Genomic DNA, 12,912 nt, shown 5'->3' on the forward strand with positions numbered 1-12,912 from the left:
AAATATGGGATGTTTCTGATCAGCTTGGGAGAAGATGCATTGTTCTCACCAGACTTACAAAGGGTCACGACCTGCCTCCCCAAAGGCTAAAATACCACTTGTATAAAGTTAGAGGAGAGGGCTGAGGGCTAAACCTTTGGGAGCAGTAACAGCTTTTGAATTGCAGCTTGACTGAAATGCCAGCACAGGACATAGAGGGGTGGTCAGCAAAATTCACAGGAGGTGGGAGTGTCACAGGCCCATGGGGACAGTTCATGACTTATCAGATGTCCCAGGGAGCTCTGTTTCTCTGGAGAGCCCTGATGGACTCAGACACAAGGGGAGAAGGGGAATACACCAATGGGAAAGAAAGGAGGGGTCCTGCTGGGCTGGGGCTCTTAACTAGACCTTGAACACATGCGCCAGCAGACCCAGATTTCCTGAGGGCCGAGATCAAGGCGCATTCAACTCATCTTTATGCACAACACCATACACGCGCCTGGCACAAAGTAGGTGCTAAGGAAAGGTCTGCTGGATTCGGTCTTACAGGCCAAGGTAAACTAACAGAAAAAGAAGGTGCGCAGTTCAGAGGAGAGAACTGAAAACAGACTAAGCTCATGAAGAAGGCAGAAGGGAAGGTGATCCAGAGACTCATGGAGTGATTAGCTTGGGCTTGGAGAGACTTCTCAATAGGAGGTAAGGGTCAAGGGTGAAGGTGGAGAAGGACAGATGGACATGTGGGAGGGGAAGCAGGAAGCGGAAGGGGTTATTGTCTGAGGGCTTCTGTTCTCTCTGCACAGTAGAAAGTGAGATTATATCATTAGCTAAAAATTATGGGGGTCTACATGCTTTATTGCACTTAATCCTTACAACCCCATGAGGTAGGCACCATCATTATCCTTTTAGGAAAAGAGAGGTTCAGAGGGGCCTGGGGACTTGTCCAAGGGGCACAGTTTCTAAGTGACTCATTTGAGTTCTGAACCTGGCTTCTCTGCTTTTAGGCCATCCTCACTATGTATTCTAACTATCTGCTGAAAATATAGCAAATGTGTCTCTGAGTAGGTGGACTATTGGTCTTCAGGAAGTAGGTGAGATTATGAAACAGCCGTGTGGGCAATAGACAAGGTCGCTGACTGAGGAAGTGGAGACAGGCAGCTAGAAAGTTCTGAGTCTGGTTGATATTGTAAACCTTGAATGCATAGGTGATGGCATCTAACGTGGTACCTGCCACCGAGCAATTGCTTGTAAGTATCCCCTTACTCTTGCTTTCCTACCCCAGGTACTTCTTAAATCTCTGTGCTTCAGGAGAGAATGGAACTTGGTACAAAAGATCTTGGATTCAGTGATGTAGCAGGGCGGTGGTACATCACCCACCACACCACCATCACCGTCCTCTTCACAATAGCAACAGCAGCATCTGACCATTTCACATGTATTCTCTTATTTAATCCTCGCAATAGTCTGTGAGGTACCTGCTTTTCATAAGTGAGGAAACAGACCTAGTGAGATAAACTACCTCATCTAACATCACGCAGCAACATGCTATGTCGTGGTAGACCTGGAACTGGAGCCCAGGCAAGCTAGGTCCAGGGTGCAAGTGTCCACCTGCTTGACTCTGCTGCCTTTCTGTATGGACCAGGCGTAAAATTAAGTATCTTAGGTTCGGCAGACATCTTCCATGAATTCAGAATCCAGCATTCTCTATTACTTGTAACTCAAACCTTTTCACATGTGTAATGTGCCAATTTCTTGAAGGCATCTGAATTTTCATTTCCTGGATAAAACCAAATATATTTTGTTCAGAGACATCTACAAAACTGATTAAATGTAATAGGTCTTGCTTTCTGTAAAGCTAGTACTTAAGAAGCTATTAAGACTAATTTTCATGCATTGTTTATTAAGTCTCACTATTTCATTACGCCATCTCATATAGGGAAAGCCAAGTGAAGAAGAATTAAAAACAAAAGCCTGCCTTACAAAAATTAAGACCAAAACACTGTACTTTACATAAAGGCTCACTTTATGGAACTTTAGAAAGTGAAAAATTTTCCAAATTACTTCCAGGCTAATTAGAATAACAGTGGCCATCTAAATCCAAAAATGCAGACTAGTAAGAAGAAATAAAACCATAGAAAGCCCAGGCCTGCAGCATAACTAGAAGACAGAGAATGCTATAAACTTTAAATTACATGTAAGTAGAAAAACAAACACTAAACCTGGGCAGAACTATTTCTCATGCTTCTGTTGCAAGGCTTAGCAGAGAGCAAGGCTGTATGGAAAAGAGATGAGAGAAGCAGAGGAATACTGATCCAAAGTCACTGCTAGAAAGAGAAAGCCCATCTTAAAGGTGAACATATTGAAAAATGACCCTGGTATGTCAGTGCACCAACTATAGGAAAGAACATAAATGTTTACAACCTTTTCTGAACACCAATACCAAAAGAAATGGAAAAAAGAGCAAAGCAAAGCAGAAAAAAAAAGCAGAGAAAAAATATTGTGTATGATATTTTATACATAATAATTAAACAAAATTAAAGCCAAACATATAAATAACAATATATGTGAATGAATTTGACTAACCTATTAAGAGAAAAGGGTTTTCAAATGGACTCAGAAGGCAAGGTCCAACTCTATGATATATATGAGAGGCCCATCTAATTTGAGTGATTCAGAAAGGCTAAAATAAAGGGACGGTTAAAGGCCTACCAGGGAAATGGGAGAAGGATGATAGTAAGGAGTGTAAGCCTAATGGTATTAGGTACAGTACAGTTCACACTAGAAAATATTAAAGTGATAATGAAGACATTTTTAAAGGCTAAACCCACAATTTTCAGTGTAACAGTTATGAATATCTATATGCCAAGTAACACGGCAATTATCCTTACATAACACAAACTATGGGAAATACAAGGAAAAGTAAATAGAAGAACACTAATATGAAGCCAGGCTTCAACAGTATGTGAACTATGGCTTCAATAGTACGTGAACTATGAACTTCCAGATGTTTAAGCTGGATTTAGAAAAGGCAGAGGAACCAGAGATCAAATTGCCAACATCTGTTGGATCATCAAAAAAGCAAGAGAGTTCCAGAAAAACATAGACTTCTGCTTTATTGACTATGCCAAACCTACTGTGTGGATCACAACAAACTGGAAAATTCTGAAAGAGATGGGAATACCAAACCACCTTACCTGCCTCCTGAGAAATCTGTATGCAGGTCAAGAAGCAACAGTTAAAACCAGACATGGAACAATAGACTGGTTCCAAATCAGAAAAGGAATACGTCAAGGAGTACGTGATATTGTCACCCTGCTTAATAAACTTGTATGCAGAGTACATCATGTGAAATGCTGGGCTAGATGAAGCACAAGCTGGGATCAAGACTTCTGGGAGAAATATCAATAACCTCGAATATGCAGATGATAACCACCCTTATGGCAGAAAGTGAAGAACTAAAGAGTCTCTTGACGAAAGTGAAAGATGGGAGTGAAAAAGTTGGCTTAAAACTCAACATTCAGAAACCTAAGATCATGGCATCCAGTCCCATCATTTCATGGCAAATAGATGGGGAAACAATGGGAACAGTGACAGACTTTATTTTTCTGGGCTCCAAAATCACTGCAGATGGTGATTGCAGCCATGAAACTTGCTTGCTCCTAGGAAGAAAAGCTATGACCAACCTAGATAGCATATTAAAAAGCAGAGACATTACTTTGCCAACAAAGGTCCACCTAGTCAGAGCTATGGTTTTTCCAGTGGTCATGTATGGATGTGAGAGCTGGACCATAAAAAAGCTGAAGAATTGATGCTTTCGAACTGTGGTGTTGGAGAAGACACTTGAGAGTCCCTTGGACTGCAAGAAGATCCAGTCAGTCCATCCTAAAGGAAATCAGTCCTAAATATTCATCTGAAGGACTGATGCTGAAGCTGAAACTCCAATACTTTGGCCACTCATTGGAAAAGACCCTGATGTTGGGAAAGATTGAAGGTGGGGAGGAGAAGGGGACGACAGAGGATGAGATAGTTGAATGGCATCTCCGACGCGATGGGCATGAGTTAGAGCAGGCTCTGGGAGTTGGTGATGGACAGGGAAGCCTGGCGTGCTGCAGTCCATGGGGTCACAAAGAGTCAGACACGACTGAGCGACTGAACTGACTGAATAACATGAAACTTTAAAACACACCTCTTAGAACAAAACAGGTCAAGTAGAAAAAAATAAGTAAGCAAACATTAAGACATGAACAACAAAATCAATAAGGCATATCTTATGATTATATATAAAACTTTACACACTAATGCACATGGAACAGTCATAACAATTGATCAGATATTAGGTCATAAAGGAAGCATCAGTAAATTCCATGAAGCAGAAATATTGTATACAGTGCAATAAATTAGAAATGAATACCAAAGTAAAAGTCAAAACACCCTTCCATCTGGAAATAAAAACCACACACTTTTATTTAAAGAAACTTCTAAGTGAAAGCGGAAATTAATATCAAAAGGAGAGAATTTCTGAGACATAATAAAACACTCATTTTTATAATCTGTGTGATATAATTAGAGCAGTGATCAGAAGAAATTTTATAGCCTTGCATACTTACATCCATAATAATCAATAAAAATAAAAGACTGAAAATAAACGAACAAGATTTCTAATTCACAAGCAAAAAAGTGAACCAAAAAGTTAATTGCAAGGAAGAAAATAATAGAGGTGGAAGTAATAATGATGCATAAAGCTGAAAACATAGATGTTAATGATTGTCTTTGAAAAACATGAACAAAATACAGAAAATCCTCCAGTTAACCTAATAGAGACAATGCAAGGGGAAGTCCATTTTGCACCTGAGCTGGTGACTAGGGAGAGTGGGTACCATACTTACGCACACAGAAAGGGGTCTTGCCCGACCAGTGATGATCCTGCTGGCAGATGCGCACGGACATGCCGATGAGGCGGAAGCCAGCATTGCACTGGTACACCACGCTGCCCCGGTAGCTGAAGTTCTCCCCGTTGATGTGCCCGTTGACGATGGGCTCAGGGGTCCCGCAGTGTCCGGCTTTGGTGAGATGTGGGAAGAGAGAGTAAATTGCACGGGAGCATACAGAAAATGAGGGGAGGCTTGGTCGGGGGAGGGGGAGTCAGGCACGATGGGGAAAAGGACCACGTTTTTCCCTCCTCCCCCTGACAGTGGCATCCAGGAGTGACTTCAGGAATCCTAGACATGATAGAAATAGTGTTGAAGATTAAAAGTGAAAAGTGAAAGTTGCTCAGTCGTGTCGGACTCTTTGCAACCCCATGGGCCATACAGTCCATGGCATTCTCCAGGCCAGAATACTGGAGCATTTTCCCTTTCTCTTCTCCAGGGGATCTTTCCAACCCAGGAATCAAACCCAGGTCTTTCACACTGCAGGCAGATTCTTTACCAGCTGAGCCACAAGGGAAGCCTAAGAATACTGGAGTGGGTAGCCTATCCCTTCTCCAGTGTATCTTCCTGCCCCAGGAATCGAACTGGGGTCTCCTGCACTGCAGGCAGATTCTTTACCAACTGAGCTACCAGGGAAGATTTGGCAATCTCACATCCCAAGTATGCATATAGCTGATTCACACTGTTGTACAGCAGAAAGACAATATTGTAAAGCAGTTATACTCCAATTAAAAAAAATTTTTTAAGCCCAGAAAAGAGCTGGACATTAAAAACAAATCCCAAGGTTGCACTCTAAATAGATGGCCATCTTGAACTTTAGTTACTAGGTCTGTTCATGGGTGAGAAATGATCACTCTTATGGCCCTGCCTCTGGGATCACCCCCTCTTTTTCTCATCAACCAGCATTTCTAGAGCATCTACTATACGGAGGGCACTATGGCCTACACTAAGGCACTCAAAGCTTGATTGTGTTGAAAATTACCAAGTGAGGACAGGTGGCTTGGTTAAATTCATCCTTCTTTCTCCTTGAGTGGCAAGGAACACAGACAATATAAACCTAGCTGAGTTATTTTCAGTAAATGGGATTTGGGTGGAGTATATTCCTAGTGTTTCCACTAGCGTTTGTTTGGTTCTGTGTAGACATAACTCATGCCTGTGTCTCTAACAGAGGCCTGAGATAGAGGGAGGGCGTTCACTTCACACAGAGCTGTTCACTTGAGAACAGACCATCCAATCTATGTTGCTGGGTCTGTGTAGCTGGGACCCTCCTTTGGCTTTGCAGGATCCAAGAAAGTAGTAAGAGAAGAGACAACTTGAGCATCTAAGGTTTAGGCAGGGAATGGATTGCCCATGGGAGAAATGGCAACTTTGACTTTTGTAAGCTGGGTAAGTTTTTATGCTTTTGTCCTACATTGACATATTTTTGTCATGAAATGAGCTAATGGCAAAAAATACTTATATATTATATAATATAGCACATATAATATTGTATTTTTGTAAAATATTTATATATGTAAAATTTGCTGTGCGTGTAGTTGCTCAGTCATGTCTGACTCTTTGTGACCCCGTGGATTGTAGTCCACCAGACTCCTCTGTCCATGGGATTCTCCTGGCAAGAATACTGGAGTGGGTTGCCATTTTCTTCTCCAAAAATTCGCTAATATATAATATAAATGGTATTTTAGATGTGTTGCAGGGATGTGTCTCTGTAAGTTTCCCTGGATGTAAAGACTGGAATTTCACCCATCATACAGAGCCTCTAAGTATCTTTTTTACTTAGATACTAAGGGAGTATCTTTTTTGATCAGAATGAAAGCCCCTCAGTGGTTTGTCTCATCAGACCTGAAGTTCTTCTCATTCTTTTGGATGCTCCAAGGGAAGCTAGTTCAACATTTTGGTTGTGGTAAATAGCATCTGAGTCATTTGAAAAGACCCTGATGCTGGAAAAGACTGAGGGCAGGAGGAGAAGGGGACGATAGAGGATGAGATGGTTGGATGGCATCACCAACTCAATGGACATGAGTTTGGATAGACTCTGGGAGGTGGCGATGGACAGGGAAGTCTGGCGTGCTGTGGTTCATGGGGTTGCAAAGAGTCAGACATGACTGAGTGACTGAACTGAACTGAAACACCCAATAGCTAGAGTTTAGAGTAAGCATTTTTTGACCATAGGTAAAATAGTACTGTTCAAAAATTGGGATTCAGCTTTGGAAAGATCTAACTTGTACTGGAGAGGGAAAAATGGACAGGAGAGGCCCCGGGGTGGTCACTTACCCAGGCAGCGGACTTCAGAGCCACTCCAGAGCCCGTTGGCCATGCACTCCCGCACCCTGGAGCCCACCAGCGTGTACCCGGAGTTGCAGGAGAAGATGGCTGTTGCCCCATAGACAGACAGGGTTCCGATGCGATGCCCATTGGGCGGGACGGGGAGCTCTCCACAGGAGATGACTACAAAGACCACAGAATGCTCAGGAAGCCAGTCCCGAGAGACGGGTCGTGTGCTGCGTCTCATTAGCAAGAATAGTGACAAAAGGAAGATGGGTTCAACCTACTCTAACGGGACTCATGACCAGAATGTGGGTCACCATGGTGACTGCTGTGCTGCACCCAAGATTCTCAACAGGGCTGTCACCAGAAGCACCCCCTGAGGAGCTTTTACAATGTCCAGATCTGTGGTGCGCTCCTCGGTGTCCAGCGCGGGCAGCGGGCGCTCCCCCTGTCCTCTCTGCTGAGCCGAGCAGCAGCCTCACAGTCCTGCTCCACAGAGCGCTGCAGACACCACTGGCTGCACTGAGACCTAAGCCCCTGCTTGTAATGAAGCCGGCCCGTGCTTGTGACCTCTACTCGGTCAGAGTACACGGCCGAGTCTGCGCTTGGGCGAACAAAGGCCACAGTGTCTCGTGTCATGGGTGTTGGGAAGATTCCACTCCTCACACCCAGTCTCAAAGATGCCCTTGAGCACTGACAGGTGATGTCCTTCCGTCCCTTCACAAAATTTACTTCCTCTAACACACCCTTCTGACTGAGTAAATAGCATCAGTATATCCCTATGGGTGGGCGCTGTGCTGACCCACTCAGAGCCCCCTTGAGGACTGAAGGGCTTCTTTCCCCAGATTGTAGCTGCTGGCAAACATCCATTTGTTGTGAGCCCTCTTCGGATGGCCTTGGTTAAAGAGTCCTCACATCTAAGGCCATGCTCTCTTCCTCGGGCAGCTGGAACCCAGGGTTTGATAAGTGTGGAGGTATAAAGTCCCCTGCCTTAACTTGTGGCAATTCTGAAGGGCTGCCCAGATTCAGAGCTCTTAGCTGGGTCAGCTGAAGCATCACCATCATCATCAGAGGCCACCTTCTCCATCTTCCCAGTCCTACTTCCTCCCCTCCCCTTCCCATTCCTTTCCTCTTCCCTCCTCGTCCTTCCCTCCCCTTCCCTTTCTCAGATGGTGATCCCAAGAGCACTGCCTAACAAATCTCCATCTTAGAGTCGCTTCCCAGAGACCGTGACCTCTGAAACTATCTCAAAGAACCAAAGCAAAGCAATGCACAATGGAGAAGGAGACACAGGCACACTTAGGCGGCCTGTCCCTTGCACTCTGTTCTTTCCCCCTACACACACTTCCATTATAGGTCTCTTCACACTTTGGTATCCTTGCTTCTTTATTTGTCTGCCTCTCCAGTAGACTCTAAGCTCCTGGTGGGCAGGAACCACAAGCTTTTATCCTCATACCTCTATACTACCTGGCATGAAGGTTGAATAAATGAATTAGTGGATGCTCACCTGGACAGAGGCAGCTTTTTAATAAGATGACAAGATGCTGAGAAGTGCTTCCTTAAAGGAGTAGGCCTCTCCCCAGCTCCTGGTTCTAGGTGAGTGTTCAAAAAGAGGTTCACTGCAATCCCTGGCTATACCCCACTCTTCCCCCTCCCCAATTCAGCCCATGTTATGAGACAGTTGGAGTTGGAGGCACTGTGCCAAACTTGCCCACCCTTTCCTCCTGGGCTTACTTTGGCAGGTGGGCATAGAGTTGTCAAGGCTCCATTTGCCATTGGCCTGGCAGTGGATGACCCTTTGGCCGGTGTAGTAGTAGCCAGGGTCGCAGATGAGCATCAGCTGGGCCTGGAACTGGTACTGTGTCTCGAAGATGAGCCTCCATCGACCATGTTCCACACTGACGCTGCTGATGTCAGGACAGGTCACAGCTGGGGAGGTACAAAGCAGAAAGGAGGATTCATTCATTAATTACGGATGACACTGGCGAGAGCCCAGCGTTGGGGAGTGGGGGACCATAATGCAGTCCCGATGACTCTCAGAACATTCAGTCCCCAGGCAGATGTGGTCTATGAATGAAGTGAGCTGGGTGGGGAATGTGGCACACGACTGGGGTGGCAGATCTGCCAAATTAAAAAAAAAAATAGGGGGGAGGTGGCACTGTGTTGGTTTTGATTGTGGATGTGAGACTGCAAATTCCGGGTGGTCAGATCTACCTTTTCCAAGGGAAGCTAGAAATAGGATTTTTGTGTAAAAGTCTTCTGACTTAAAAATGTTAGAAAGAAACTCAAACTATTTATTTTATTTTTAATCATAGGGTAATTGCAATATTGTGATGCTTTTCACCATACATCAACATGGATTGGCCATAAGGTTACAAAATATTTTTATAAAGCACTGCACAGGCCGAAAAGCCAAACCAAAACCAAAACAAAAAACCTTGTATCATCAGACTGGATATAGCCCATTAGGCTGCCCACTGGCCTTCAAATTGAACAGTACCTCTGTTGTTTTGGAGAAGGAAATGGCAACCCACTCCAATATTCTTGCCTGGAGAAGTCCATGGACAGAGGAGTCTGGCAGGCTACAGTCCATGGGGTCACAAAGAGTCGGACACGACTGAGTGACTATCACTCACTCGTTCTGTTGTTTTAGAGTCTTGTGATCAAAGGACATTCACGTTGATTTTCTAATACTTTTTACATCTAAGAGTAAGTGGACCAGTCATCCTGAGGTTCTGTGATGGTTTATGGATACATCTCAGAGAACAGTGGTCTATCAATGTTTTGAAGCAATTTCAAATGGGAACCCAAGTTGGTAGATGGAGATATCCACTTGTCTCAGATCTGAGGCCCAGCCTCTCAGGGCATGTTTTTCCTATTTCGCTCACTCCTTGCAGGAATCTTTTCAGCTGCTTACCCAGTCCCCCCAACATACCCGCCTCCCCTACCCAAAGGACTCACGGACACACTGGGGGGGTACATTGCGATTGCTCCACAGGCCTGTCTCCAGACACTCTGCTGTGGCTTCAGCACCTGCCTGGAGATGGTAGCCTTCACTGCAGCTGTATACAGCCTTGGTCCCCACTGTGTACTCTTTGCCAAACACCATTCCATTCTTGGGGGCCTCAGGAAGCCCACAGGAAAGAGCTGGCAGAGGAGAAAAATGTCATGAGCCTGTCTGCTTCAAGATGGTGTTCTGAGAACATATTTTTATTTTCCCTCTCCCTTGAGGCCCTAGTAGAATGATAGTAAAGACTAATAAAAGGGAAAAGCCTCATAACAAAGAAGAAATGGGAAGATAATCAGCAGAGGAGATGGAAAAAGAAACTTTGGAAGATGAAATGCAGATAGAAATGCGTCGATGGATTAAATGGAGTTGAGAAGCTGCAGCACAAAATATATACAGAAGGGAGCTATGAGGTGAGACCAATTTTCCATCCCTCCACACAAATACAGTGGAAAGGCAGCCAGGCAGCCATTTTCCAAACTGTGGCTCAGATGGTAAAGCGTTTTCCTACAATGCAGGAGACCCAGGTTTGATCCCTGGGTTGGGAAGATCCCCTGGAGAAGGAAATGGCAACCCACTCCAGTATTCTTGCCTGGAAAATCCCATGGACGGAGGAGCCTGGTAGGCTACAGTCCATGGGGCTGCGAAGAGTCGGACACGACTGAGCGACTTCACTTTCAAGAAAACAAAAAGAAAGGAAGGAAGGAAGAAAAAGAAAAGAACCCCTTTGAGAGAATTGGGGATGCTCAAGTAGGAGCAGGTATCCCAGAGTAAGCTCTTTTAATTCTTAGATATAAAGGCTCCCACCCTCAAGGCTGACCCTCTGCCTGCTTATCTCTGCCATATACTCAGTTTGATAGGGACAGAGTAAAGAGACATTGACTATGCTAAAAGCCTTTGACTGTGTGGATCACAACAAACTGTGGAAAATTCTTAGAGAGATGGGAATACCAGACCACCTCACCTGCTCCTGAGAAATCTACATGCGGGTCAAGAAGCAACAGTTAGAACCAGACATGGAACAATGCACTGTTTCAAAATTGGGAGAGGAATACAACTAGGCTCATATAGCCTATGACAAGGTATATTGTTACCCTACTTAATTAACTTATGTGCAGAGTATATCATGTGAAATGCTAGGCTGGATGACTCACAAGCTGGAATCAAGACTGCTGGGAGAAATATAAACAACCTCAGATGTGTAGATGATACTACTTTAATGACAGAAAACAGAGAGGAACTAGAAGCCTCTTGATGAGGGTGAAAGAAAAGAGTGAAAAGGCAGGCTTAAAACTCAACATTCAAAAAACTAAGATCATGGCATCTGGTCCCATCAACTCAATGGCAAATAGATGGGGAAAAAGTGGAAGTAGTGACAGATTATATGTCTTTATTTTCTGCAGACAGTGATTGTAGCCATGAAATTAAAATACGATTGCTCCTTGGGAGAAAAGCTATGACAAACATAGAGTATTGAAAAGTAGAAACATCACTTTGCTGACAAAGGTCCATATCGTCAAAGCTGTGGTTTTTCCAGCACTGCGTATGGATTGAGAGTTGGACCATAAAAGAGGCTGCGTACCAAAGAATCGATACTTTCAAACTGCGGCGCTGGAGAAGACTCTTGAGAGTCCCTAGGACTGCAAGGAGATTAAACCAGTCCATCCTAAAGGAAATCGACCCTGAATATTCACTGGAAGGACTGATGCTTAAGCTGAAACTCCTATAGTTTGGCCACCTGATGTGAAGAGCCAACTTACTGTAAAAGACCCTGAGGCTGAGAATGATTGAGGGCAGAAGGAGAAGGGGGCAACAGAGGATAAGATGGTTGGATGGCATCACTGACTGAATGGACCTGAGACTGAGTAAACTCCGGGAGATAGTGAAGGACAGGGAAGCCTGGCGTGCTGCAGTCCATGGGGTTGCAAAGACTCAGACACGGCTTAGCGACTGAACAACAGCAACAAAAGGGACTCAGTTCAGTTCAGTTCAGGGACTAAGTAGGTGATTAAACGGTTAATCCCACTGGAGGACTGTAAGTAAAGAAAAACACATGGGCGGCTCCTATAAGTTAGTGATCACTCGAGAAAGCAGGTTTGCTTATCCACAAAACCAAGTGGGCTTGCTTAGCAAAAAACCCATGCAACAGAAGCATAAGGCATGCCCCCAAATAATACAACTGGAGGCATGAGACCCACATCCTGCCCAGTGAGCTCAGGAAGTTAATGATTCCAAGACTATGCTCCTCTGGGCACACTAAAACAAAAATATAAAGAAAAGGCGGCATTTTACTACAGCCTGAGATGATTTACCATTTTTAGTATAGATGAGTGCCTTTTTGCTCCTTTCCATTGTGCCATGACAGTCCCGGCTTGAACATATAAGGACGAAAAAACTCCCCTGCTCACCACGGAGGAAGAGCTGATGATGGAAACGTGACATCTACTCAAGAATGAGGAAGAAGGTGATCTTCTCCCCCTCCCCACTTTCCCTTTCATTATAAAACTGTAGCTCACTAAGTTCTTGGGGCGTGGCATCCTCTCACCTGCCTGCTTGTAAGCCTCATGAGTGTGCTATTCTAATAAGTCACTTCTTATCTATCACTTTGCCTCTCACCAAATTCTGTCTGCAGAGACATGAAGAATCAGAGCTCCTTGGAGCCACCATGAAATGCCACCTAGTGCTTTCAATTCAACTTCTTACTCATGGGAGAGACCTAGCGGGCAAGGATGG

At 44.4% G+C, this 12,912-nt stretch overlaps 1 protein-coding gene across 2 annotated transcripts in view; it reads right to left on the reverse strand.

Moving 5' to 3' along the window:
* The window catches only part of CSMD2 (CUB and Sushi multiple domains 2), a 693,739-nt gene that overhangs the window by 52,169 nt on the left and 628,658 nt on the right, over nucleotides 1-12,912 (reverse strand). For both annotated transcript variants that reach the window (XM_086378081.1, XM_086378078.1), the window contains exons 50-53: nucleotides 10,134-10,319; nucleotides 8,907-9,101; nucleotides 7,179-7,352; nucleotides 4,863-5,036 (exon numbers count right to left, since the gene is read on the reverse strand). In XM_086378081.1, the coding sequence (XP_086234207.1) occupies nucleotides 4,863-5,036; nucleotides 7,179-7,352; nucleotides 8,907-9,101; nucleotides 10,134-10,319 (729 nt within the window). The remainder of the gene's footprint in view (nucleotides 1-4,862; nucleotides 5,037-7,178; nucleotides 7,353-8,906; nucleotides 9,102-10,133; nucleotides 10,320-12,912) is intronic.

The sequence above is a fragment of the Bos grunniens genome, chromosome 3, assembly GCF_055505025.1.
Source record: "Bos grunniens cultivar Pamir isolate PY7600 chromosome 3, Bosgru_T2T1.0, whole genome shotgun sequence".
NCBI lineage: Eukaryota > Metazoa > Chordata > Mammalia > Artiodactyla > Bovidae > Bos > Bos grunniens.